The sequence below is a fragment of the Sturnus vulgaris genome, chromosome 26 (assembly GCF_052056855.1).
Source record: "Sturnus vulgaris isolate bStuVul1 chromosome 26, bStuVul1.hap1, whole genome shotgun sequence".
In the NCBI taxonomy this organism is placed as follows: domain Eukaryota; kingdom Metazoa; phylum Chordata; class Aves; order Passeriformes; family Sturnidae; genus Sturnus; species Sturnus vulgaris.
In genome coordinates, this window is record NC_142268.1 from 1,352,559 (window position 1) to 1,380,206 (window position 27,648).

The following is a 27,648-nucleotide window of genomic DNA, read 5'->3' on the forward strand; positions in this document are numbered from 1 at the left end:
GAATTCTGGGAATTCCCAAACTGGAGCTTTCTGGTTCAGTTTGGTGTCACATAAAGGAGATGAGGTTTTGTGTCTCTCCTTAGTGGTGATGTTTTAGCGTTGACGTGTTCGTTTTTTATTTTTTTTTCTGTAAAGTTTAGTTACAGTGGAATATAAAAGTGTTAGAACTTGAGGGAATTTGGGAGGATCGATTCTGCAGAAATTGGGATAGGGATGGGCAGAGATGGAGGTGTAGGCACAATGACTTTTAGGAAATACTTGTGTTTATGACCACAACGAAATGCTTTGAAGGAAATTCATCTCTGTGAGTGTGGAGGGGGAAGGCAGGGTGTGGGATTGGCCACCTTTGCCAGGGAACAGCCTTGCTGCTTTTATCCTGCTGGAGTGGAGCAGGGCAGGGGATTTATTGCCAAGGCAATTTCTGACCCTTCTCTACCCTCCTGGTGTGTGTCCCCCATTGTCCCCCTGCAGCCCTGTCACACACACACAGGAACTTTCCCTTTTCCAGCTGTGGGGGAGGCAGCAGCAGGATCAGCAGGATCTCAGTGCTGATGGGGAAGGGATGGAGAAGAGTCCTGGCCATGCTGGGAATGTGGCTGTGCCACAGCTGAGGAAATGTCACTGCACGGTGCAGAAAGAGCCCCAGAGGAAGGAGGCTTTGTAAATTATTCATGCTGGCTGGTGTGAAAGCAATAGAATTAAATTAAAATTGAAATAGAAACATACATCATGGTAGATTTGTGGACAGGAAGGAGCTTGGCAGCTGTGGGATGTGGAGACCACGGTGCCAGTGCTGAGTCCAGCCCAGCAGCATCCCCAGAGCTCAGCCTGGGCTCCTCCAGCTCTGACCAGGGGCTGCAGTTTTGGGCTTTTTGGGAGAGGCTCTGGAGCTGCCTCTGCTTGGAAAGTGCTCTGGACACCTCTGGGCCCGAGTCTTTGGGCTTTGCTGACAGAAAGGGGAGGAGCAGGTTTAATTTCAGGCATTTCTGCCGAAAGAATGGATAGAATGGTTTTGAAAAGGTGTGGAGGAAGGGTGGAAAAAACCCCCAAACCTCCAATGACCTCAGCTTGGAGCTGAAAAGCAATTCAGTCAAGCAAAGCTTTGCACCTTAGAGCAGAACCCCCAGGAGAGCTGTGGCTGCAGCCCCCAGAGGCACTGGGGGGTTCCTGGCTCCTTTTCCATCTTCTGCCTTTTTTTGATGGAGTTTATAAAGGCTGGGACTGGTATCAGTGCCCAGGGTGAGTCCCCTTGCTGCTCTCAGGCTGTTGATTGATCCCAGCAAAGGGATTTGATGAAAACATCCAAGGAAAATCACCTGGGAGTCCTCTCTGTGCACTGGCAGGGGTGTAACTCCAGCTTGGTTTTAATGAGCACATGCCAGTGGAAGTGAATAAAGCACATTTTCTGCCACTTCATGCTCTGGATGCAGGTTGTAATTACTGCAGGGTTTTTAATTCTTCCCTTTTGTGCAGGGTTGCTGTGCCATGGCAGGATGTGTCATTATGAAGTTTAACTGCCCCGTGCTCTAGGTCAGGCTGTGGTTCCTGTAAGGCTTTTCTGAGTTAGGGAGTGGCACCAATGATATTTTTTCAGCCTGGAAAACTCTGCCAGAGAGAGGCTGATGGGGGGAACGTGGACTTGAGGGCAGGCTCTGACACAGTAATTGTGTGTGATGCACAGAGCTCGAGCAGTGCCAGGCCCAGGAAGCTCTGGCTTGGTGAGAGGCTTAGAGGGAGAACAAAACCCTTGGGAGCAGAGTTTCCCACTGCCCTTGGAGGGTGCTGGGGTGGCAGCTGCTTTTCCAGGAGCAGGTAGAGCCCGAGGCATTGCCAGCACTGACCCCTTGCAGAAACTCTCTGCAGGCAGGGCAGGGCAGAGCTGGTTCCTGTGGGGCAGGACAGTCCCTGTGTGATACTGTGGGGTCTCCAGCAGTGACATTTTGGGGTCTCCAGCAGTGACATTTTGGGGTCTCCAGCAGTGACACTGTGGGGTCTCCAGCTGTGACACTGTGGGGTCTCCAGCTGTGACACTGTGGGGTCTCCAGCAGTGATTATGGGGTCTCTTATAGTGACACTGTGGGGTCTCCAGCGGTGAGACTGTGGGGTCTCCAGCAGTGATTGTGGGGTCTCTTATAGTGACACTGTGGGGTCTCTTGCAGTGACATTTTGGGGTCTCTTGCAGTGCATGTGGGGTCTCCAGCAGTGACACTGTGGGGTCTCTTGCAGTGACATTTTGGGGTCTCTTGCAGTGATTGTGGGGTCTCCAGCAGAGACTGTGGGGTCTCTTACAGTGACATTGTGGGGTCTCCAGCTGTGACACTGTGGGAATCTCTTACAGTGATGTTTGGGCTCTCTTGCACTGATATTTGGGCTCTCTTGGTGATATTTGGGCTCTCTTGCACTGATATTTGGGCTCTCTTGGTGATATTTGGGCTCTCTTGGTGATATTTGGGCTCTCTTGCTCTGATATTTGGGCTCTCTTGGTGATATTTGGGCTCTCTTGCTGATGTTTGGGCTCTCTTGGTGATATTTGGGCTCTCTTGCAGTGATGTTTGGGCTCTCTTGCAGTGATGTTTGGGCTCTCTTGCAGTGATGTTTGGGCTCTCTTGGTGATGTTTGGGCTCTCTTGCACTGATATTTGGGCTCTCTTGGTGATGTCTGGGCTCTCTTGGTGATGTCTGGGCTCTCTTGCTGATGTCTGGGCTCTCTTGCAGTGCACGTGCCGTAAGGACATGGTGAAGATCTCCATGGATGTGTTTGTCAGGGTGCTGCAGCCCGAGCGTTACGAGCTCTGGAAGCAGGGCAAGGACATCGCTGTCCTGGACCACATGAAGCCCACGGCCCTGAGCAGCCCCGAGCTGGATGCCTGGAACGAGACCAAGGCAGAGCTGAAGGCAAAACTGCTCCGAAGGTAAAGAGAGGCGGGGCTTGGGCTGAGCCCTGCTCTGGGCTCAGCTGCTGGGCTTGCAAATGCTGCACTTCTTTATTGCAGATTGTTTCAAACTCTTCTTTTCTTCCTGTGTTCTTTTCATGCACTTCCCTCTGCCATTTAGCTGGGGTGATGTGTCCCTCATGGTCCTGTTTCCTTCACACGTGGTTTTTTTTTTTTGTTTTTTTTTTTTTTCAAAGTGGGACACTTTGTGCACTCTCACATCTCATCTCTTATCCTGGAAGACCAAAAAAAATCTGTAGTGAACATTTAGAGCTTCACTGATCAGAAAGCAGGAGTTAAAAAAAGCCCATCGGTTGCAAAGGGGATTTTCTGCATGCCTTTCTGTGCTTCCTTTGATCTTTGTATTAATTTTCTACAAGTCTGTGATTTTTTTGTGTGTTACAGCATGCTTGAATTGAGAATTTTGGCATGCTAACCTTTTCCTGTTGGAATCTTGCTTTATAGGATAGGAGATGAGGAAGAGGACAGCAAACACCGGTATGTGACTTCCCCCAGCAACTTCAAAACTTTTATTCTTTCTCCTGGCAAATGTCTTAAAATAGCAACTCTGGGACTCTTCTCCTCTGTCACTGAGTTTTGGTTTTGTTTTTTTTTTTGTGAAAGCCCCCAGGAAATCTTCAGGCCTGTGATCTCTCCCAAAACTGGAGAACCTCAGCTGCCTCATGGCTCTTCTGGTTTTTATTCTTGAGTTGCTGTTCTGGGCTGGCAGGGCTGTGTGGGGAAAGGGAAGTGGGCACTGATGAAGGTGCTGCTGCATTTTTGTGGCTGTTCAGGGGTCCTGATGCAGCTGATGTTTGCACAGTGCAAGGTGCTTTATGAACACCAAGGATTTTTTTTTTCCCTCCCTGATCCTATTACCCAGCAGAGGAGCCTCTCTCTCTCAGCCTGAGCCTATTGCAAAAGATCCAGGTTTTTTTTTTTTACTTATCTGTTCAGTGTTTCCTGGATTATTCCAGCATTATCCTGGAGCAGTTTTGAAGCTGTTCAATACTCTTTAGCAGTATTTTCTCCTGTGCTTATGTCTTTCCAAGACATCGTTTTACTTGAAGCCTGACTTTTCTCAGCAGGATGCAGGGATGGGATTCACCTCTGCCCAAACCTTCACAGTTGTAGCTACTTAATTTAAGTCACTTTGTGGTCTGCTCTTCAAAGAGTACAAACGTTGCTTTTTTGTCAGCTCTCTTGGAAAAATGGAGCTTTTAAACTCTGCAGAGAGGTGTTATTTCTTCTCTAAGGTCAGCCAGACTTGGTTACCTTAAAAAACCCAACTTTGTTTACTTTTTGGCTTCAGCAAGAGGCTGTTTTAGTCCAGTCCCCACCAGCCCATTTCTGATGTGTGAATTCTGTCAGACACAGAACAGCTTCACTTCTGGAAGTGCTCAGCCTTCAGCCTGTAGTTCTGGAAGCACTTTCTTTAAATGCTGAGCTTTCTGCTTCTCTCCCCCACACCCCTGAGTGAGAAGAGCACTGCAAAACAAATCTTTTTTTTTTTTTTTTTTTTCCTCTCCTGTGAGTACAAAGCTCTGTGCTGTAATTTTTAAAACCACACTTTGCTAAAACCAGCTTGTAACACTTGACTCCACTCCTCCTTCAGCTCTGGAATATTCCAGCTGCAGTGGCAGAGTCTTGCAGCTTTATCCTCACCTCCCACCCCACGTTCCCCTCCCAGGGAAGGTGGTGTGTACATGGAATGTGGGTGAGGAGCAGAGCTGATCCCTCTGGGTTCAGCCCCTGTTTGTCCTGCAGGTGTGAAGGCTCCAGCTCTTCCTGCAGGGCCACCATCTGCTCAGGGGCTGGCAATTAGAGGTCCCTGTGCATATGGATCAACTTGCTTTTCTATTCATCATTCCTCTCAGGTTGTTTTTTTTTTTTTCCTCTCCCTTCTTTGTCAGTTTAAAGGCTGATTAAGGGCTCTTAACTGTGTTGTGCTCCAAATCTAATTAGCAGCTGAGTTTTCTGGGCTCTGAGGATGGGGAGCTGCTTTTTTAGCTTTTCTAGACTTTGGGACTGATGAGTAAAGGGTGTTTTAGTCTTTGTCACACGATGGTGGATGTGAGGCCATAAGGAAAATGCTGCTTTCAACCAAAGAAGTGCCTGCATGCTAAAAATGGGGTAAAAATTGCAAGTTCCATCATCACTATGATGAAATGATGAATCAGTCCTTCTGGAAAAGAAGAGCTTGTTAGATTTAAACCTAAAATTCAAGGTGCAATTCCACAGATTCTGTAAAACCCTTTGCTGGGCTGGCTGGGATGGAGGGACTGGGATGGAGGCACTGGGATGGAGGCACTGGGGTTACTGCACCTGAAGTTTTGGCTGTTGCTTGCACAGAACCAAGGCTTTGTCTTGTCCCAGTCTGGCCCAGTGGCACCCTGGGGCTGGCCCTGAGTGGCCAAGGGGAAATTTTGTGCCATAAAATGTTATGGGGAGCACTAAAAAGTGGGAGAGAGGAGGAAGGAGGGGTCTGGTTTCTGAGGTGATGTTTTTGGGGGCACTGCTCTGCCTCAGGATTTCCTGAGCTTCTTTCTTTCTTTTTTTTTATTCTTTCCTTCACCCATTAAACTGCATTTGTCTTGACTTACAAATTTCTGGCTCTTGTTCTTTCAGTTTTCCCTCTTGAGCACTGGGGAGTGTCTGTGAGGGTACTTGGCTTCCTACAGTTCCCAACCCAAAAATCTTGTCCTGACTTCTAAATTTCCATTTCTCTTTGCATTGTGGCTCCTGTAATCTTTGCCTTCCTGGCATTGACTTTAAAAAGAATGAACAGCATTGCTATTGCCTCGTTAGTATTTGTCTGTTCTTATTAATATGCATATTTTTTAAGTTAGATTTCTTCAAGGCCTTGGACCTTCTGAATTTACTGCTGGAAAATCATAGACTGCCTATTGATTTTGCTCTGAGCATTCATTATGGTGTGTTTTTGGGAACTGGCAGTGCTGGGTAATGTCTCAGAGCTGGAAGATGATGTTTTGCAGACTTCCAGCAGTTTGCCAAAGGGAGGCACGGACAGAATGAAAAGAAATAATGGAACGGAGGCAGAGGATGAAAGAGAGATTTAAACAAGTTTTCATCTGTATTTTGAAATACAAGCAAAATAGATGGAAAACACAATTAAAATCACTTTAACTGCAGCTTGTGAGCTTACATTAGTAATGGTAGGAAAAAGCTCTTCAGGAAACCCAGACAATTAATGGCTGCTGTGAATGGATCTTAAATGTTGTGTTATGCAGGGTTCATCTGTTCCCTTTCAGATATCTCTTTTGCCCTGTAGCTATTTTAGCTACCTTGTGTTTTTCTCTCCAAAGAAGATCCTTTTGTTTTGTATTCAGCTTTTTAAGCCAGTGATGGTTTTTCTATTTTGAAGGCTGTTCTTTTATGTCAAATCACACTTCTGTACTTTCAGGTCTCACAGAAAAAGGAGTCAACCCAGAAGACACAAAACAGAGGATCAGAAGTCTCTTGGGGATGTCATGGCTATTGAAACTGCCTTGGAAGATGTGAAAGTAAAAGAGGAGCTGAAAAGGGGGCCGGATCTGGAGGAAGAGGAGAGAAGCAAAGGGATGGAGGGAGAAGGTGAGGCCAGAGCAGAGCTCCAAAACACCTCTGTGAATAACTTGTCTGCTGCTGTTTATTTCTGTTGAAATATCAGCAGAGTTTTCCCCAGTATTAAATCTCTGCTCACTGAAATATGTCATCATTCACAGCAGCAATTGATTTTTCCCTCCCTTGAAGGATTCAATCCAAATAACGTTTTTTGGCAGGGCTTGAAAATTCTATAGGCCCAAACTGTTCCAGGATTGTAAAAATATATATTACGTGAGGAATATTTTAAATTATTTCATAGAGAAACAAATAGATGTATTTTTATGTCCTGCTCTGAAAAAGAATGATTTGTGCACTGCCTTGTGCAATTCATCTTTCCTCTTCCCCTCCCTTTGTTCCCATTTTTTTAGACACTGAATGCAGAGTTTGGGTGGGATCCACAGCTGCTGCACGAGTCCCACTTGGGTTTCTGGAGCAGGGAGGATTTTCAGCTTCCTCTGCATGAAATATCAAACCTTCACTGACCATAAAACCAGGCCATGACAACTCCCAGTCCTTTGGGGTTCCTTCTTCACATCCAACCCCTGAACACACCCTTTGTGCAGGGGGCTCTTTCTGTGGCACCTTTTTCTTGCCTGTGCAGAAAAGGTTGGAGTTCTTGCTGAGAAAAAGCTGCTTTTTCCCCCACCCCCCCAATGTGTGTTGAAGTGGTTTTTGTGTCTGTGACACACTCACTCCCTCTTGGAGGCTTCTCCAGCACTGTTACAGGGAATTCATTTACATCTATTGTATATATCCATTATTTGTTTGGCTTTTGGAGAAACTGATGCTGCAAAGTGTTTAGAGAAGCTCGATAATGATCTTAAAGGAAATCTATGGAAGCTCTGGGAAGAGAATTGAGGGCTTTGTTCAGAGTCTTTCAGCTAGACAGTGTGTTTTCTCTTTTTGTGGGAAATGAGGAGTTGGAGAACCATTGTTGCACAGTGCAGATACTTAATTTCTATTGCCCTAAGCTCGAGAGCATCAGCAGTGTGTTAAATTGTCTGCTCTTAGCTCTTGTACATGTTTAACACTTGATGCTTGTAATAAATGGCCCGAAAATGCTGATTTTTCTTTGGAGACGAGAGATAAGTGACAAGGACAGATCTGAGATCATTAGAATGGCCAAGAAATAATAAAAACTCTGTTCTAGCTGAATGGCTTCCAAATCATACACTTCCAGCACTTCTTAAGAGCTCTGTAACTGTTGGCTCAGGAGGGAAAAGCTTATTTTCAGCACCATTGCAGAAGTGCCACTGGAGCAAACTCCAGCTTTGTGTGGCTGCTCGTGAATATTCAGCTTTCCTACTGCAATACAGCAATTAAATCCCAATGGCTCCTCTCGTTTTTCCACATCCTGCTGTCTGCATTGCCTCTCACCAGCGTCCCAGGGCTTCATCTTGAAGAAGAAAACAGCATCTTGTTTGGATGGCCCTGCTCTGGCAATTCTGCTCCCCCACCTCCTGCACTTCCTTCCTTTACTCCTCAGGTTTTAATTTGACTTCATTTTTTTGTTGCATCAGAAGAAATGACCTTGAGAAGGAGAAAGAATGAGATTTCAAAGTAGTCACGGTTCCAAAGTAGGTCTTGTGCTTTGTTGGTTATTTGGACAAGCTGAGTATTTATAACTCGAGGTTTTCAGGATTTCTGACCCAGATCCCTTATGGTGTTTACTTTTTGTTTTTATGACTCAGCTTTATATTCATAATTTATTATGTTGCTATTAATATATTTAGAATTCTCAGCAGGTTGTCTTGGGATGTCAGGAAGGAGGGATGTTGAGCATTTCCTGCGGCAGGAATGCTCCTGGCAGCCAGCAGCTCTTCCCTGTGGGGCTGTGCCCGGCCAGGGAACTGCCAGCCTGAGTGCCACCTCCAGGGCTGGGGGCTCCAAACCTCCCTGGGCAGCCCCTTCCAAGGCCTCACCACCTTTTCCAGGGAGGAATTCCTGCTGGTGACCCTCCCCTGCTGCAATGTGAATCTGTTCCCTCTTGTCCCATGGAGCAGAACCCGACCCCCCTGGCTGTCCCCTCCTGTCAGGGAGTTGTGCAGAGCCACAAGGTCCTTCCTGAGCCTCCTTTTCTCCTCCTGAGCCCCTTCCCCAGCTCCCTCAGCTGCTGCCCAGTTGCTGAGCCCTGCTGAGGATTCAGATTGTCCCTGGGCAGGCAGCACAGCCCAGCCCACCCGTGTCCTTGTGTCCCACCTGCAGCTGCCACCCTCACTCCTCTCTTACCCTACCTGTGCATGTGTGCCTTCACTTCCTGTGAGTATCCAGGATAAACTCTTGGAATTTTGCCTCCCTTTTTCCTGGCTTCTGATTCAACAGATTCACTTGCAAACTCGTTTGTTCATCTTAATGCAAAAACTTTGAAGTGCAGTTCTCAGTGCCAGCTGCTGTCAAATTACCCTTTAGAAGTCAATAAAGCTGGTGAATGGCAGTTGTGGTGCTGCTGGGGAGAGAATTCTTGGAGTGTATAGAGACTAAATATGATCTGGTTTTGTGCAACTGGGGAGAAATCCAATTTGCCTTTCATTCAATATGTTTGTTTCTCTAAGGAAATTCAATATTCCTTTCTCTGTGATAGAACAAACCAGTTTATCTGAGGGACTGCCTACATGAGTACAACTATAATTATTTGAGCTGGACTTGTTCCCATTCTTATAAGTTAGTGTAAATAAGGTGATCAGAACTTCTGGGAAATACTGGGGTTGAGGTGGTCCCTAGGGGATTTCAGCAGGGATTTTGGCACTTTATGCTGTTGTGGGATTACTCACCCTTCCTCATGCAGAAACCTCCATTGTGTGATGGTTATTCTGATTTTCCATTCATGGGTTGGGCTGGTCAGGTTTGGTGGAGCCTGAAGTGGAGGGGTCTGGGTTGGTGGAACTTCTTCCCTGGGGTGAGCAGGATGTCCCTGATTATCCCAGCCTGGAAAATCCCCCTCAGTGGAGAGCAGGAATTTTAATCAGTGCTGTAAAATGGGAGTGTGTGGATCCCTTCACAGGGAAGAGAGGTGGAGAAGCCTCTGACAGGCCAGAAGTGCCTCTGGTGACAATACTGAGATGTTTATCTGTTCAAGGAGTGTTGTCACATCCATGAGGGCTGAGCAGATAAACGAGTGGCACAGAGCTGGGAGAAACAAGGACATGGCTGTGAGTAAAGGATATCTCAGCATCCAGCTGAGTGCTGCACCTGATTTATGCCTTAAAAGCAATTTTTTAAAAAAAAGCTTGATAGCAGAAATCTTTGGGTAATAATGGTTCAGGTGTCTTTGTCAGTTCTTCATTTCCTGGGGCTGTTGGGTGCTTTGACACACAGTAATACCCAGAAAAGAGCTGTGCTTGCAAACACAGGGAGCAGCAAATACTGATACAGAATGGGGGTCTCCAAACTCTTTGATTGCACCTCCTTATCAGCAAAAAAAATCTGAGCACCCCTCTTGATGAATGTCTTTGTTTATATACACATTTATTCATGTATAGCATAACATGCCCATTATGAATATACAGAAAAACAGAGATTAGAAAAGGAAGGCATAAAGATGAAAAAATGCTGTTTAAAATATTTATTTTATGAATGGGACAAAAAATATTTCATTCCTGCACCCCAGTGGATGGTTTTGTGCCCCTGACTTTGGAGGACAAAAAACTTGATACAGTGTCATGGCTAATGTGACATATTACAGATTTTTTTGGCACACTGTCCAGTTTCCTATGGATTTAGATATTTTCCCTCCAGGAAATGTTGCTTTTAGCAGCCTTTGTGCTCCAGTCAGGAATTTAATAGTCCATAGAAATGACACAAGTATTTTCTTTCTGAAGTGGCTTCTCTAGGTCAGTGCTGAGGCACAGCTGAGTGTGTGCAGCTTTCAGGGTGCCCATTGGAAAGCAATAATTCCATAGTGCAATAATTCCATGGAGTGTGCTAGCCCAGCACTGGGCTCTGGGCAATGACAGAATGCAATAATTCCATGGTGGAAGGTGCTAGCCTAGCCCTGAGCTTTGAGTAAGGACAGAAATGCAATAATTCCATGCTAGCCCAACCCTGAGTTCTGGGTAAGGAGGGAATGCAATTATTCCATGGTGGAACGTGCTAGCCCAGCCCTGATCTCTGAGTAAGGACAGAAATGCAATTATTCCATGGTGGAACGTGCTAGCCCAGCACTGGGCTCTGGGTAAGGACAGAAATGCAATAATTCCATGCTAGCCCAGCACTGGGCTCTGGCTAAGCACAGAAATGCAATAATTCCATGCTAGCCCAGCACTGAGCTTTGAGTAAGGACAGAAATGCAATAATTCCATGCTAGCCCAGCACTGGGCTCTGGGTAAGGACAGAAATGCAATAATTCCATGCTATCCTAGCACTGAGCTCTGGGTAAGCACAGAAATGCTGCATTCCCAGAGCTGTGCCGTGGGCTCAGTGTCACTTTTGTCTCTCCAGGGGAGTGCAAGGCCCGGGCGCGGCCCCCGAAGGCCAAGGGCGAGCGGAGGAAGAAGCAGGCGCCATTTCCCCCCCAGACCCCCGTGCCGCCCCCACAGCCGCCCCCCGAGGCCGGGCCGGGCCCAGCGCGACCCCCGGGGCCACCCCCAGCCCCGGCCCCGGGCCAGGCCCGGCCCCCGGCCCCCCTGAACGTGGTGCAGCCATCGGAGGCCCCGGCCGAGGAGGACGACTTCAGGCCGCGGCCCATCATCCCCATGCTGTACGTGGTGCCCCGCAGCAAGAAGGTGGTGTTTGACAAGGAGCACATGTCGTGCCAGCAGGCCTTCGAGCAGTTCGCCACACAGAAAGGGCTGGGCTGGCGTGAGCCCGGCCCTGCCAAGGACGAGGACGGCGCCGAGGCCGAGCACGCCCAGCTCGCCACAGAGGTCAGTGGTCACGGGCCAGGGTCAGTGGTCACGGGCCAGGGTCAGTGGTCACAGATCAGGGTTAGTGGTCACAGATCAGGGTCAGTGGTCACGGGCCACAATCAGTGGTCGTGGGCCAGGGTCAGTGGTCGTGGGCCAGGGTCAGTGGTCATGGCCAGTGGCCGGGTGAGGACGGCTCCAGGACCAGGCTGGGTGGGTGCACAGCCTGCTCTAGAGGGTGGCAGCCTGGCCTGTGACAGCCTGGCCTGTGATAGCCTGGCCTGTGACAGCCTGGCCTGTGACAGCCTGGCCTGTGATAGCCTGGCCTGTGACAGCCTGGCCTGTGGCAGCCTGGCCTGTGACGGCCTGGCCTGTGACGGCCTGGCCTGTGGCAGCCTGGCCTGTGGCAGCCTGGCCTGTGGCAGGCCTGGAGCTCGATCGTGTTTTGGGTCCCTTCCAAGCCAAACCAGGCTGAGATTTCACGATTCACAATTTCCGTGGAGTTCCCAGCTGTGTGTGTGATTGAGCAGACTCTTCATGAGCTGATGGAATTGGCAGCTTGTAGATGTTCTGAGGCTCTCCTGATTTGAAGGAAACTCTGTAGTTTACCCAACTTCTGAAGAGTTAGTGTTGGCTTTTATCTGCTCCAGGAGTTGGCTTGGAAGGCCTCAATGGTTCAGCCAAAAGGCAGAGGAAAGTTTGCTCTGTGAATCCAAGAACTCTCTATGACAGGGGCTCTGCCTCTCTTGTCCTGTTCCCTCCTTTGAGGTGCCCATCCAGCTCTCTGTGCTTCCTTCCAGGCTGCTTCTGCCTTCTCCAAGATGAAGATGGAGATCAAGAAGAGCCGGCGGCACCCGCTGGGCAAACCCCCGACGCGCTCACCACTGTCTGTGGTCAAACAGGAGACCTCGAGTGACGAGGGTGAGTGAGCAGCTCCAGCACTGGGGATCCTGCTCAGCCAGGGTGTCCTACCTGAGCCAGGGAACTGCTGAAACCTCTGACAAAACTGGGTGGCCTGAAACTCTGTGTTTCATGTAGCTGGTAGGAAATGCAGCGTGTTCCCGTTTGGATAACCCAGCTGGAAAGAAAACTCCTCCATGGGAGGTGTCACTTCTCAACTCCCACCCTTTTTTCACTCAAGAAAAATATTTTGCTGGCTGCAGAATGAGGCAGCATTTTGGGCAAAGGGAAAAAAAGAGTTTGCAGAAAATAAGATCTTAAAAGCAAAGCTCTGTCTTGGGTATTGCAGTGGGATGAGATCTGTTCCCCTTGGAGGCAGTGGAGGTCAGGTCTACCCTCATGTGTGTGAGGAAAGTCGGTCCTAACTTTTGCTTGGCTCCTAATTCACATCAGTGTTGGGGTCCAGCTTTCCTTGGCAGATGCAGAAATGAGAATTGAAATGTTTTTCAGTGTTTGACTGTACAGCACTCATTCTTCTATTCCCACATTCCAGTCCCCAACAGTCTGGACCAAGGGGAAAGAAAAGATTCTTACCTCTCCCTTAGTTTTGTGGTGTAATTTCCACTTTGGGGCCTTTCCCACATTACTCAGAGTATGGACAAGCCCCCAGGAAGGAGCTTTTGTGTGCTGGGTTGGGCACTGGGTGCAGCTGGCACTCCCTGCTCCCAGCTCCTCATTCCAAAGGACAGCACCTCCCCTGTTCACTGTCCTCCAGGAATGCATGCATTGATTTTGGAGCAGCCTCCTGCAGGAAGGGAGCACACAGAGCTCCTTTCCTCTCCAAGGAGGATGCATTTGGTGCCTTCCAAGTGTGTAACATGGACTGAAGTGTGCAGAGGCAGCTGAGACTTGTTATCTTGTTTTGGTGTGAGACCTTGGAAGCAGCTCTGTGCTGGAGGATCCTCATTAGGCAAATTCTTCTCACTTCTTTGACTTTTTGGATGGTGTTTGGGGACTTGGCTGGTGGAGCAGCTCTTGTGGAAGCTGGCATTTCCTGGGGACTGATTTATAGCTCTGTTGGGCAAAGTCTGATCAAACAGATTCCTCCATCCCCACCAGGAAAAGGAGGCAGCTCCCTGCACCCCGGGCTGTGTCAGGGAATGATGTGCAAGCTGCAGGAGGAACAGTGAGCTGTAAATGAAGGGAATGCACATTTTACACAAAGGTTCAGCCCAGATAAACAGTTTACAATGTGGGAGCCATCCTGAATGCTGTGTGTTCCCCTGGATCCATCCTGGAGGAGCCAAGGTGACAGCACACCACTGTCATTCCCTTCCTTCTCTCCCTCTGTCACTCTGGATTAGGCTGCTGCTTTCACTGATTTCTCTGGTATCAGAAATCCTGGCCTGTCACCTGATGTGCCTCGACTGAAATTTGGAGAAAAGTGGGTTTTGATTCATGTCTTAAAAATAAACAAGATAAGACACTTTTTAGGAAGTAACCCTCATTTGAAATGTGACAGAGCCACACAGCCAGCACTCATCTCCTCAAAAAAGAGATTCATTAAACACAGTAAAATTTCCACATTGTCTGACAAATATGGGCAACATTTAAAATCTGAGATGTAAATGGCTGAGATCTCAGCCATTAACGTTTTACTCCAAGTTCCTTTTATCCTTTCAGGTAACCCAAGAGTCAGAAAATCTTCAAAGGGAGGGAGAACTGGGGAGGAGACTTAGACTTGTAGAGCAGAACATAAACTGCTTATTTCCAGTAATTAACAGTGAAGCAGTGAACAATTTGGTTTAATGTGCTGAGCTCTGGGGATAATGTTCTTCCAAGATGGTTTTGAGTTCCCTCTTCTTTTGGAAACTTTGCAGATTGGTGATGCAGGGAGTGATTTACACTCAGCCTTGTGTGGAAAATTTCTTTAACACTTACAGTGACTCAAAACTCCTTCCTAAGGAAGGGTAAGAAACTTGGACCCCCAGACTGCCACAAATGGATTGTGCAGTGGTTTAATTGTAAAATGACCTTTGAATTGTAAAAGGACCTTTGAAAGAGCTCTGGCAGAGGGAGGGATGGTGGGGAATGCAGATGGGGGTTCAGTGGTGTGGGAGTGGCTGTACCAGAGCCCCAGGCAGGGTCAGTGTGTGCAGGACAGCTCTGGGATGCACCTTGGCAGGGCTGGCTGGGACTGGGAGCTGGCACAGCCTGGCACTGCAGCACTGGCTGCATGCAATGCACAGCTCCCAGAGCATGCAGCTCCCTGCTGGGGACAGGAAAGGTCATTTCCTTTGCACTGGCATCACCCACTGAAGTTCAAATTAAATTTTCATCGAAAGGATGGTGGAGGTTTCACAGCTGGAAAGGGGAGGGAGTTCCAAAGGCAGTAAATCTCCATTCTCTCCTTCCTCATGGCCCATTCCTTCAGGTCACTGCTGTGCCTGTCTTGTGTATCCTGTCCCCAGAGGGGACATTCTGGCCATTTAAGGAAATATTTGGGGCATGGGCATATGAGAGACCATGGAGGAGTTGAGTGTTTTTATTTATTGCACTTCTTGTGTTGGTGAGACCTGAACTGTTTAACTCACCTCTTGCTTCTTTTGCCTTTACTGACTGCCTGTTGTTTTGGGATTTCTTTTCCTTTTCACTCTAGAAATGTTCCCATTTTCTGGAGAGGAAGATATGAGCGATCCAGAGGCTTTGAAATCTTTACTTTCCTTCCAGTGGAAGAACAAAGCACTTAATTTCCCAGCTGAAAGGAAGTTCAATGCAGCTGCTGCCCTGAGTGAGCCATACTGTGCTGTCTGCACCCTCTTCTACCCCTATAACCAGGTAATTCCAGGGAATCATTAAGGTTGGAAAAGACCTGGAGGAACAAGTCCAGCTGTCAGTCTGTTCACATGGATCTGTACCCGTGTTTTTTGTACCCATGTGTTTTTTGGGATGGTGACCCCACTGATTATCTGGGCAGTCTGTGCCATGGCCTGACCACACCTTCCCTGAAGAGATTTCCCCTAAAAATCTCACCTAAACCTCTGGCACTGCTCAGATGGATGAATTAGGGTGCAGACGTTTCTGATAGAGACAAACCCATACAAATTTGCACACCAAAGAAATGTGTTTGGATTTGGCAGTGGTTGGAGCTTTTTTTGTTCTCTTTCCTGGCTTCTCTGGCTTGCTCAGTGTTCATTTTGAAATCACACTGAAGGAGCTTTGCAAACACTGTTCCATGCAGAGAAAAGTCACACCAGGCTCCTGTTTCCATACGGGCCTGAGTTGCTGAATTTATGCAAACAAGCCACAAAATAAAAATTTCCTGAGTAAGCACATCCATCACCTTTTTTTGGAAACTACCAATATGCTTTGGGAGATGTTATGAGCGGAAAGGCAAAATTCATCAGATGAATTTGTTATTTGTGCAGTTGTGCATTGATTTGTTCTCACATAAAGCCAAATCTGGCTTTGTGTGCCCACCAGGAATTCGTGCCTTAGAAACTTGTGGCTGTGTTGGAAGCTTTTCCTGAGGAAAGCAGAGCCCACCTCCCCCTTCAATAAAATCTCTTGATTTATTATATGGACTGAAAAGAAAATATCTGTTCTGATTGCTGGCTGTTGGGAGGGAAACTGGGTGCAGCTGAGCTGGTTTTATCCATTGCTTTTAACTCTGTCTGCTACTAGAAACCTTGAAATGTCCTTCAGGAGAACTTCTTGCAGGAAAAGTAGGGAAGGATGCCAAAGGGATGGGAAAGGGGGAGGGATGGTTTTGCCTTTAGTAATATTTTCCTTTTTATTTTTCCTTGGTGTTTTCAGCTGCAATTTAGGAATTTAGATTTTTGCAGCAGAAAAACAGGAAAAGCTGCTCATTATTCTAATGCTTTCTTGGAGCTTTCACAGCAAATCACAGATCCCAGTCGATGCCTGAGGAAGAGGGGGAGAAGCAAGGTGGGGGTGGGAGTCAGGATTTGAGGGCATTTTTGGTGACTTTTGGGTGACATTTTCGCAAGGGGAGTGCTCAGGGTGGGAGGTGGAGCCATGGGCAGGCCTGCTCAGTGATGGGATTTTCTCTGCAGTCCTCACAGGTGGAGAGAGAAGCTGCCCCAGTGTCCACAGGGGAGCCTCCCACCTTCGTGCACCTTTCCAAGTGTGGGCAGAGGAGCAAGCCCCTGATCCCAGAGATGTGCTTCACCTCCAGTGGAGAGAACACCGAGCCCCTTCCTTCAAACTCCTACATTGGAGAGGATGGAACCAGCCCCTTGATCTCCTGTGCCAAATGCTGCCTGCAGGTTCATGCTAGTGAGTGTTTGTTTGACCTTCCCCAAGTCTTTGGGTCCTGACAAACTCAGGGGGGTGTGTGTGTGTGTGGCTGTAGCTGAGTTCCTTCTTGGCAGGTTTGGATCCTGTCACTCCCATTTTTATCTTTCTCAGTACAAGGACATCAGGAATCCCAGAAAGGTTTGGGTTGGAAGAACCTTAAAGTTCCAGTTCCCATCCCCTGCCATGGGCAGGGAACCTTTCTCTCAAAGTCTATCTGTGCATTCAAGTCCATCTTGGCAGTCACTGATCTTAAAAATACACACCAATATTCTTTGTAGTGCTTATTTTGTTGGCTGATTCTTCTCTGTCTCACAGAAAAGATTCTTTCTTTTGATACCTTTCATTTTTTGTAATAAAGCAGAACTCAAAGGCTTTATTGCACTCTTTTCTCTAACATATTTCGTTCCAATATTGTTCTGCTGGGGGAGGCTATATTGTTCCTGCATGCAGCAGAGATTATGGGGTAGTTTGAGATATATTTTATTAGTGTCTGTGATAGTGTTTGTAGTAATGGCACTTGATTACAAAAGGGAACATATGTCTGTTTGCTTCCCTGATAGTTATGTCTAAAAGAAGATCTGATTAATCCTGGTGGAGTGTACCTTCAGTGCAGATTGTACAGCATCCAGTTAACATTTGTGACGAATTACTGTTCAGCTGTTTGATCTTGACAGATGGGGAATCTTATTTGACTTGCATCAGCTGGAATTACTTTTGTTGTTCCAATTTTAGAGTCTGCAGGTCCCCGTGCAGCTCAGCAGGGCTGGAGAACTGAAAGGCAACTTTAGTTTGTGTGCTGAATCCCTAATTATGGTCATTTCTGGTTAATCAGGCCATGGGATGCAGAGTGGGTGTGAGGAGGAAGATTTCATCCTGCCTTCACAATTCAGGGCTGCTGCATCTTGTCCATCCTTAGTCCAGTCTATCAGAATGGTTTCTGTGGCCAAATTCTCTTCAAGGACAGAGGGGTGTGGGAAGATGAAACAACCAGTGCCTGGTTGTTTCCTTGGGTCTGTGACATCCCTTTGACTTTGCTGCAGAGAATCCATTTGCTTTTATCGCAGGATTGCAGTGGTGAGGTGTATTTTGGCTGGCTGTAAAACCAGCTGGCAGCCTGTGTGTTCTTGGGAAGTGCCCTCAAGTTGTGCTGGTTTCCAGCAGCCAGGGGAAGGTTTGGGGAGGTTTCTGGGCTTTTGAGGCACTGACAAAATCCATAAAAAGAACATATTTTTCTTGGTCTGCTTGGATTATCCTCATGGGACAACCTGGGGTTCAGTAAATGGGATTGTTCTGCCCTCACAGAATCACTGAGGTCAATCAATCCCAAACATCAGCCCAGCACCAGCACCTGCCCACCACGAGCCATGTCCCCAGCTCTCTTTTCTGAGCACTTCCAGAGGTGATGATTCCACCTGGGCAGGCTGTTCCAATGCTTCCAGCCCTTTCCATGAAGAAATTTTCCCTATTTTTCAATCTAAACCTTCCCTGGTGCAGCTTGAGGCTGTGCTCAGGGTCTGGCTCTCCCTCAGCTCAGTTTCCCTCAGCTCTGTCCCTGTTCTAGGCCTGGCTGGAATTTGCTTCCCTGATTTGCCATATGATGAAAAGAGACCTCAGAAGTGGAGAGCAGCTGCAGATCCATAGTATTGACTTTTTTTGACATGCTGTTTATCTGGTTAAGTGGAAGATATTTATAAATCAGGCTGTGGTGGCAATCCCAGTGCTTTCTGAATGTCTTCTTTTAAGTTTAATTTGGTAATTTGAGATTGTTGTTCCCAGCTGAAATTTTCTGTTCAGTTTGTTAGGATAGGTGAAGGCTGGATGGGATTTTGTTGGGAAGGATAGAGGCTGGATGTAATCAGCTGTATGTTAGTGAGATGCTTATCTTCAATTTTCCATTCACTTTTTACAAGCTTGCAGGAATCACATAGATCTACTTTTCCAAAACTGGATCTGTGTCTTTTCCCCATTGTTTTCAGTGACAAACCTCAGTGCCTTTTATAGAATTTTAAGGATTTTTTTTTATTCTTATTTCCCTGTCTCTATAATACCACTTTACTATTTTGGTGTTGTTGTAGGAGGATTTGGTGCCTGCATGTTACAGTAATTGATGCTCTGTAAAATGAGATGCTTTTAACACTTCCTATAACCATAAATTAAATATTATTAACCATGTGGAATGCAGGTATTTAATTGCCTTGCAGTGTTATTGGGCTTGTCCTTCCTCATAACACCACACAGCAAAAGGAACTGCATCAACCTTGCCAGAATTCAGTGCCCTTCCCTGTTTTGATGTGTGAGTGCACTCCAGCAATGGTGGCATCACCTTGGAGCCCATTTCCTGCCTAAAGAAACAAAATCTTGCTATTGCAGTCCTTAGAAAAGTGAAACACCAATGTCAGGGTTACCTGTGGGGGAGAATTTTGGTTGATTTGTTTTCAGAGCTGCTGGTCCCGATTCCGGTTTTGTCTGAGCCTGTTGAATACAGACCCTGGATGCTTTCACAGTTGTTTCTGAGCTGAGAGTTCCTGAGTCCAGCAGGGCAGTGCTGGGCTGAGCCCAGGCTGTGCAGTGTCCAGGCCTTGCAGTGACCAGGCCATGCAGTGACCAGGCCGTGCTGTGACCAGGCCCTGCAGTGTCCAGGCCATGCTGTGACCAAGCCCTGCAGTGTCCAGGCCGTGCAGTGTCCAGGCCATGCAGTGACCAGGCCCTGCAGTGTCCAGGCCATGCTGTGACCAAACCCTGCAGTGTCCAGGCCCTGCAGTGACCAGGCCATGGAGTGACCAGGCCCTGCAGTGTCCAGGCCTTGCAGTGACCAGGCCATGGAGTGACCAGGCCCTGCAGTGTCCAGGCCATGCTGTGTCCAGGCCCTGCAGTGACCAGGCCTTGCAGTGACCAGGCCGTGCTGTGACCAGGCCCTGCAGTGACCAGGCCCTGCAGTGACCAGGCCCTGCAGTGACCAGGCCGTGCTGTGACCAGGCCCTGCAGTGACCAGGCCCTGCAGTGACCAGGCCGTGCTGTGACCAGGCTCTGTGGCTCTGTTTGTTGGATCCAGCAGTGCTGGGCTGTGTCCAGGCCATGCAGTGACCAGGCCCTGCAGTGACCAGGCCATGGAGTGACCAGGCCGTGCAGTGACCAGGCCCTGCAGTGTCCAGGCCATGCAGTGACCAGGCCCTGCAGTGACCAGGCCCTGCAGTGACCAGGCCGTGCAGTGACCAGGCCCTGCTGTGTCCAGGCCCTGCTGTGTCCAGGCCCTGCTGTGTCCAGGCCATGCTGTGTCCAGGCCTTGCTGTGACCAGGCTCTGTGGCTCTGTTTGTTGGATCCAGCAGTGCTGGGCTGTGTCTAGGCCATGCTGTGACCAGGCTCTGTGGCTCTGTTCCTTGCAGGCTGTTATGGGATCCGCCCGGAGCTGGTGAACGAGAGCTGGGCGTGCTCGCGGTGCTCGGCCGGCGCCTGGGCAGCGGTAAGGAGCGGGCACAGCACGCCTGGCACCCCGAGCTGCTGCCAGGGGATGGGTGCTGGGAGGGTTCAGGCTGCCTTTGACATCCCGGGGGGGTGCAGTCACTTTCTGGGGAGGATGAGAAGCCTGGCAGGGCGTTTGGGTGCTGTTCTGAAGGATTTGTGTTCCCGCAGGAATGCTGCCTGTGCAATCTCAGGGGAGGAGCTCTCCAGATGACCACTGATGGCCGGTGAGTGCTGCCTTTGAGTGCATTTCCCTTCCACACTGCTCCTAATCTCCTTGTCTTGGGAATTTGGTCTCAATGCTCAGTGTAGGAGCAAGTTTTGGGTTTCTGGAGGGAACTGCATCTCGCTGACAGGGCAGCCCAAGTGCCTGTGCTGCTCTACACTGCACCAGAGCTTCTGAACCCCTGCTGAATGTGGTTGTTTCTCAGAGGGAAGTCTTCTCAGAGAATGTTTAGCATTGTGCAAAGTCAGGTGTAAAAGAAGGTTGGTCTCTGTTGTTCCAAAGACATTTACCTTGTGCCACCCTAATTATCAGTCGAGCGTTGCCAAGGCTGCCAACCCCTGGAAATGTGCCTCGATGCTGAGGGAGGCAGGGAAATGTTAACTGCCCTCCTGAGCATTTCATTCAAGTAATGGCAGGCCCTGATTTGTGTCTTGTCTTTGCTCCCCAGGTGGGTGCACGTGATCTGTGCCATTGCTGTCCCTGAGGCGCGTTTCCTCAATGTCATCGAGCGTCATCCTGTGGATATCAGCGCCATCCCCGAGCAGAGGTGGAAACTGGTGGGTGTCTTTTACTGGGGACATGGTTTGGGAACAAGAGCCAGAGGGAAAAGCTGTAACCAGACAGAAAAACATTGTGTGGGTTCATAAAGCAGCTGAGAGTGGAGGTGACCTCACTCTCGTTTCCAAACAAAAGCTGCATTGTTTGTGTCTGCCGAGCCCTGTCAGTGCTTTGACACACAACCAGCTCTGATTCCAGATGTGCCTTTGCTCTCTGGGAGTGTGTTTTACCCTGGGCAGAGCCTGGGACTCCTTCCCACCTGCAGTCAGGTGTAAACTGAAGCCTGAAAGCTCCTTTTACTCCAAGTACTGACAGCAGGAGTGCACAGGGATCTGGTGACTAGAGAGAAGCTGACTTGTTCATCTCTAATTCATCTTTCCTTACAACATTTCTCTTTTTCTATCAAGAAATCTCTTGTAGAAATGAATAAACATTTATGTGACCCTGACTGCAAGGCAAGACTGCAAGGATTTGAATACAAGCCCAGCTCCAAGTTGTTATTTAGCTGTGTGGCCTCATCCGAGGGATTAGTAATGGACGATTCATTAGCTCAGAGCAATTTATCTTAATGTTAGTTAATGCTCCATCACCATAGTGTGTTATTGCAAAATAAATTGTGCTTTTGCTGCTTTTTTTGGTACAGAAGTCAGCTGGGTGACACAGTGTGGGATGGGGAAGGTGCTGGAGCAGTGATAGATGGGTTAGTGCTGATGGATTCGTTAACAGAGCTGCTACTTAGTGCAGCCAGCCCGGGTGAGAGATTAGGAGGAACCTATCCCTGCTTCCAGAGTTATTTCTCTGTTGTGCAAATGGGTTTTGTACACAAATGTGAATGTAAAAAGCATTCATTATTCAGCAGGAGTGATGGGGCAGTGCAATGCCAGGGTGATAAATCTTGCAGCCGTGGCTCTTTATGGATCAGCTGACACTTCCAACGTGCATCCTCTTCATTACCAGCACTTGTAACGCTGAACTTAAAATCCTTTTACACAACACTCACTTGTATTGCTTAATGGAGCCTCACAAGGAAGCATGACTTAATTCTTTAACCCTTCCTTGGCTTTCTGGTGCTCCTGCAGAGCTCAGGCAGTGTCTGTGTGTGTCTGACTCTGCTGCTTTGCTCTGCTCCTGTGCCTACCAAAGCCTCTGCACAGACCCACTGCACCCATTTCTCCTTCATTCCTCAATTCAAACTGCAAAGTTCCATAGAATCCCAGAATATCCTGAGCTGGGAGGGTCCCCAAAGAGCATCAGTCCAACTCCTGGCCCTGCACAGACATCCCAGCAGTCCCACCCTGCATTGTCCAAATGCTCCTGGAGCTCTGGAAAGAAATTTTGTTTGATTTCTTTTGTTGTATCCCATTTGCACCTCATGTTTTCTTCCAGCAGTGGTGCAGTACTTGATAAAAGTGGGAAGATGTCCTCTGTGGCTGGCAAAGATGGAAAAGGAGGGAAGGAATAATGTGAAGGGTGAGGAGAGTTGATGTGAATGGATGAAGGCAGTGGAGGAGAGAGTGGGTAGGGGTTATCCATGGTTATTATTTGTTTTTTTAATATGTTTGTATTGTTTTAAGTTCCTGTGCTGAGGGCTGAGGTCCCAGGGAGTGGCAGTGATCTGGTGGAAGGCACAGCCTGTTCTGTGAGCATGGACCAGGTGTCCCTGTGCAAGCACAGACTTTTCAGTCCATTTGTGGCTATGGCACCATTTCCAGCACTGCAGTTCCCTGCTCCCAGATTGATGGCACATTACAGGCCTGTGCACGTAAATTATTTATGACGTGGAAATTTGGAATAATTAGCTGTCATTCCTCAGTGGAGTAAATGAATTGCAGTGTTCATCATGCAGCAGACAGCCCATTTCTTACTCTCAGCTGTGACCTGACTCTGGTGTGCATTTATTCTGAAGATTTCTCTCCTGTGCTTTGGACTCTTTTCCCTCTTACAGAAAATGCCTTTAAATCTCCATGTGCAGCTTTCCCCCAGCACTTGGCACTGCTCTTTCTGTCCATCCCATCTCCCACACTTCCAGATCTGCATTTTCATACGATCCCAGACTGCTTTGGGTCGGAAGGGGCCTTAAATCCCATCCAGTGCCACCCCTGCCATGGGCAGGGACACCTTCCACTGTCCAGGGTGCTCCAAGCCCATCCCAGCCTTGGCCACTTCCAGGGATTGGGCAGCCACAGCTGCTCTGGGCACCCTGTGCCAGTGTTGTGCCACCCTCACAGCAAGAACTGTCACTTCCTCCATCACTCCTTACAGGCTCACTGTCACTCACATTTATCTTTTGATCATATTTGCCCTGAATGTCCCTTTGGTGCAGCTCTTGTGCCTGTCACAGGGAGTGTGTGTGGGCACAGGGTGGCACTGGGTGTGTGACTGGTCCTGGCTTGACAGAGCCCTTGGCATCAGGAGGGGCAGATCCCTGCCCTGGGAGGGTTAATGCTCCCCCTGTGTGTCAGCAGCTGTCCCTGCTGCTGGGACCAGGGGATATCGACAGGTTAATAATGGGATCTGTGCTATTGGCTCCCCTCAGTCCTGCTGGGCACTTCCCTGGTGCTTATCTGCCTCTGGAACATGGTTTGCAGAGAGATAAAGGCTCAGCTTATTAAAGGCTAAACCCACGTTCTGGCAGCACTCAGGCTCTGGCTTTGAATTTCCTGGCTTTTGTTCGTTTGTGTAAAAAGGGCAAATTAATCTTTGGTGTAAACAAACTGCCTTCAGTTAATTCGGAGGAAGGAATGGGATTATTTCCTATAAATGTGGGGCAGAGCCCAGGCAGGGAGGGGGGTGTTGCTCAGGAATAAGGAAGAGCAAATCTCCTGTTCTTTGGCATCTTTTGCTTTCAAGGAAGAGAAATGTTCCTGGAGAAGGAATCCCAGAATGGTTTGGGTTGGATGGGACCTTGAAAGTTTTGGAGGTCCACCCTGTGCCATGGTCAGGGGCACTCTTTGTTCATTTTAATCATGAAAGGCACATTTGTCTCATGTGTGTGATGTTAATTTTGCCCTGGTTTGCTTTGTCCCAGCCTCAGATAAGGTAAAGAAGCTGCCCCAGTGTCCCAGGCCAGGTTGGATGGGGCTGGATGAGCTTTAAGGTCCTTCCAGCCCAAACCATTCTGGGATTTGTTGATCAGTGACAGATCCCTGGAAATGTTAAAAACGGAGTGTTTCCAAATGGATCCCTGGAAACATTATGCAAGCATCCATTCTTTAGACTGGGATTCCCAAAATCTCCTTTTCTGTATTTCTGAGGGGCTGGAAACAAGAATTGGTGCTGTTATAGGGAGTGAGGAAATTGATCTTGTTCCCACTGCAACTCCTGCTCACTGTCAGTGCCATCAGGCTCAGGACTTTTAGCTTTGAGAAAACATAATTTCTTTTTAAAGCAGTCACAATGTCTTGCACTGATTTACCTAATAACTGGGTCTGCTTTGCAGAAAATGAGTGTGAAAATGTTTCCAAGATTTCAGACCTTTTTTCCCCCCATAAATCCGGTCTTTCTGTACAATGTTTTTATTTCTTTTGTTTGCAAAACTGACTGAATTATCTACAGTGGCTCATCTGACATGGATGCCAATAAAATATTTATGGTTGATATGCTTATGCATCTAAAATAAACACACAGTATTTTTCTTCCATTATATAGTTTTATATTCCGTGAGATCTAATCGATACAATGTCCCATTAAATATAAACGAGCAAATTGCCACCCAGTTCCTGGGTTCTGTTCTTTCAGAAAAAATGGAAATGTTATTTTCCAGCAGTGCACCTGTGAGGATGCAGCTGTGTTGGAGTTATTGCAGTGGAGGTTGCACTGCTGTGTGTGAGCAGGGTGAGGGTGCAGCAATTTTCTGGTGCCACTGGTGGCTGTTTGCCTGGGTCCAGTGAGCCCAGTCTGTGTCCAGTGTGGCTCTGCTGGGCTGTGGGACTGGAGGTGCTGGGGAATGACAGGCAGGGAATATCTGCTGGAGTTTCTTGGCTTGCAGAGATCCTCAGTGAGTGCACACAGACAGTCCTTGGGCCCCTTGGCACAGGACATCACCTGGGCTGTGGCTCTGTGCTGTGCCCGTGTGGGGGCTGTGCCAGGCGCCTGTGCCACGTCCTGTGGGGGCTCTGGGGTCTCTGCAGGGCTCCAGGCTCTGCTCCTTCCACAGGTCTGAGCTCTGGGTGTGTTCCCTTGCAGGGCTGGGTGTGATTCCAGCTGTGCTCCCTTGCAGAGCTCTCACTGCAGCTGTTCTCCCTTGCAGAGCTGTGTGTGATTCCAACTGTGCTTCATTATTGAGCTGTGTCTCATTCCAGCTGTGCTCCCTTGCAGAGCTGTGTGTGATTCCAGCTGTGCTCCCTTGCAGAGCTCTCACTGCAGCTGTTCTCCCTTGCAGAGCTGTCTCACTCCAGCTGTGCTCCCTTGCAGAGCTGTGTGTGATTCCAGCTGTGCTCCATTATTGAGTTGTGTCTCACTGCAGCTGTGCTCCCTTGCAGAGCTGTGTGTGATTCCAGCTGTGCTCCATTATTGAGTTGTGTCTCATTCCAGCTGTTCCCCCTTGCAGAGCTGTCTCACTCCAGCTGTGCTCCCTTGCAGAGCTGTGTCTCACTGCAGCTGTGCTCCCTTGCAGAGCTGTGTCTCACTGCAGCTGTTCCCCCTTGCAGAGCTGTGTGTGACTCCAGCTGTGCTCCCTTGCAGAGCTGTGTGTGATTCCAGCTGTTCCCCCTTGCAGAGCTGTGTGTGACTCCAGCTGTTCCCCCTTGCAGAGCTGTGTGTGACTCCAGCTGTGCTCCCTTGCAGAGCTGTGTCTCACTGCAGCTGTTCCCCGTTGCAGAGCTGTGTCTCACTCCAGCTGTTGTCCCTTGCAGAGCTGTGTCTCATTCCAGCTGTGCTCCCTTGCAGAGCTGTGTCTCACTCCAGCTGTTCCCCCTTGCAGAGCTGTGTCTCACTGCAGCTGTTCCCCCTTGCAGAGCTGTGTCTCACTGCAGCTGTTGTCCCTTGCAGAGGTGTGTGTACTGCAGGAAGAGGATGAAGAAGGTCTCAGGGGCCTGTGTGCAGTGTTCCTACGAGCACTGCTCCACGTCGTTCCACGTGACGTGCGCGCACGCGGCCGGCGTGCCCATGGAGCCCGAGGACTGGCCCTACGTCGTGTCCATCACCTGCTTCAAGCACAAAGCAGCAAACCAGAACGTAGGCTTTGGGCTGGGCTGGGGCTCCTGGGCTGTGGGGGGGGGTTTGTTTGGCTGTTTTGTTCCTGGGGTTTTTTAAAAATCGTTTCTCCCTGCCTGTGCTGGCTCAAAAGGTTTTGTGCATTTAATGCAGAAGGATTGCCCAGGAAGCCGTTGTTGGGGATGGCTTTCATCTGCAAGAGGGCTGGTTTGGGTTGGGAAGGAATTCTTGGTTGTGAAGAGGGGAAAAGACTGGCACAGGGTGCCCAGAGCAGCTGGATCCCTGGCAGTGCCCAAGGCCAGGCTGGGCACTGGGGCTGGGACAGTGGGAGTTGTCCCTGCCGTGGCAGGGGTGGGATGAGATGAGCTTCTGATCTTTTTCCAACCCACCCCATTCCATGACTCCATGGAATTTTGTGCTTTTCCCGCTGTGGCTCTGACCCTGCTGTGTCCCCACAGGTGCCATTCCGCAGGGAGGTGGCCCTGGGGCAGGCAGTGATCACCAAGAACAGGAACGGGCTCTACTATCGCTGCAGGGTCATTGGCACCAGCACCCAGACCTTCTACGAAGTGAACTTCGACGATGGCTCCTACAGTGACAACGTCTACCCCGAGAGCATCATTGTAAGGCAGCTCTGGGGACACTCCTGTGTCACAGACAGCACAAAGTGGGAGCTGTGCCTTGGGCTGGAACAGCAAAGCAAAACTTCACTTTTTCATTTTAATTTTTAAGTTGCTGCTCGCCTAGAAAAATCTCATCCTGCTCTTCATGACAGATCTTGTTTCTGACATGATCTCATTTATTTTTTGGTTGCTTTACAAAGATGTGGTCTTGCTGAATGCAGATGACTTCACAGAAAGCAGTGTTTGTTCTAAATTTCATCCTATTTGTTTTGTGGTTGAATAATCTTATTTTTCAACTGACAAGTGTGATTCATGGGGGAAGCAGATTGTCCCTAAGCAGATCTGGTGCAAAACAGGGAATTCACTTAATAGAGGGAATGTCTAGAAGAGGCTGATTTGTCAGCTCATGCATTGCCTTCCTGATTGTGCCACTGATTCACTGAGTTGCCCTGCTTGTTTCTGAGATACAGGAGATGTGATGTTGTGGGGTTTGTAATGAGAAATGTCCACGAACTGGGTGCTGGCAGCAGAAGGAGCTGCCAGGGTTGATTGCTGGTCTCTCAGGCTGGTTTTGTTTGAGATGCCCACGATTAATGACGAGTGCAGCAATGTATCTTCTTGCTCATTGCCGTGTTATGTGATCTCAGCACACCTCTGGCTCCTGGGCTCTGCTGGAGTCGTGTCTCTGAGCCCTCTCTCTCTGTCCCCAGAGCAGGGACTGCATCCAGATGGGGCCCCCCCCGGAGGGGGAGCTGGTGCAGCTGCAGTGGACGGATGGGATCATCTACAAGGCCAAGTTCATTGCAGCCCAGATCAGCCAGATTTACCAGGTGAGGGGGACAGAGGGATCCAGCCCTGGGGTGATGCTCCAGGGAGGGGCTGCTGCAGCTGGGCAGAGCAGGAGGAGGATCTGGCAGCACAGATGATTTATTCCCTCTGAGTTTGTCCAGCCTGAACTTGACACCCCTGTTAAACTGTGCTCTGTGTCCTCCTGTTTTATACAGAAAAATGTATTAAAGTCTTGGGCA

At 48.7% G+C, this 27,648-nt stretch overlaps 1 protein-coding gene across 1 annotated transcript in view; it reads left to right on the forward strand.

Annotated features, from left to right (window-relative positions):
• KDM4B (lysine demethylase 4B) overlaps nt 1-27,648 on the forward strand; it is a 75,009-nt gene that overhangs the window by 43,131 nt on the left and 4,230 nt on the right. Inside the window, exons 9-21 of the mRNA XM_088179371.1 lie at nt 2,715-2,911; nt 3,398-3,430; nt 6,357-6,526; nt 10,976-11,400; nt 12,180-12,300; nt 14,939-15,117; nt 16,356-16,578; nt 19,984-20,060; nt 20,231-20,286; nt 20,734-20,842; nt 25,833-26,018; nt 26,456-26,620; nt 27,331-27,450. Of these exons, the coding sequence (XP_088035497.1) occupies nt 2,715-2,911; nt 3,398-3,430; nt 6,357-6,526; nt 10,976-11,400; nt 12,180-12,300; nt 14,939-15,117; nt 16,356-16,578; nt 19,984-20,060; nt 20,231-20,286; nt 20,734-20,842; nt 25,833-26,018; nt 26,456-26,620; nt 27,331-27,450 (2,061 nt within the window). The remainder of the gene's footprint in view (nt 1-2,714; nt 2,912-3,397; nt 3,431-6,356; nt 6,527-10,975; nt 11,401-12,179; nt 12,301-14,938; nt 15,118-16,355; nt 16,579-19,983; nt 20,061-20,230; nt 20,287-20,733; nt 20,843-25,832; nt 26,019-26,455; nt 26,621-27,330; nt 27,451-27,648) is intronic.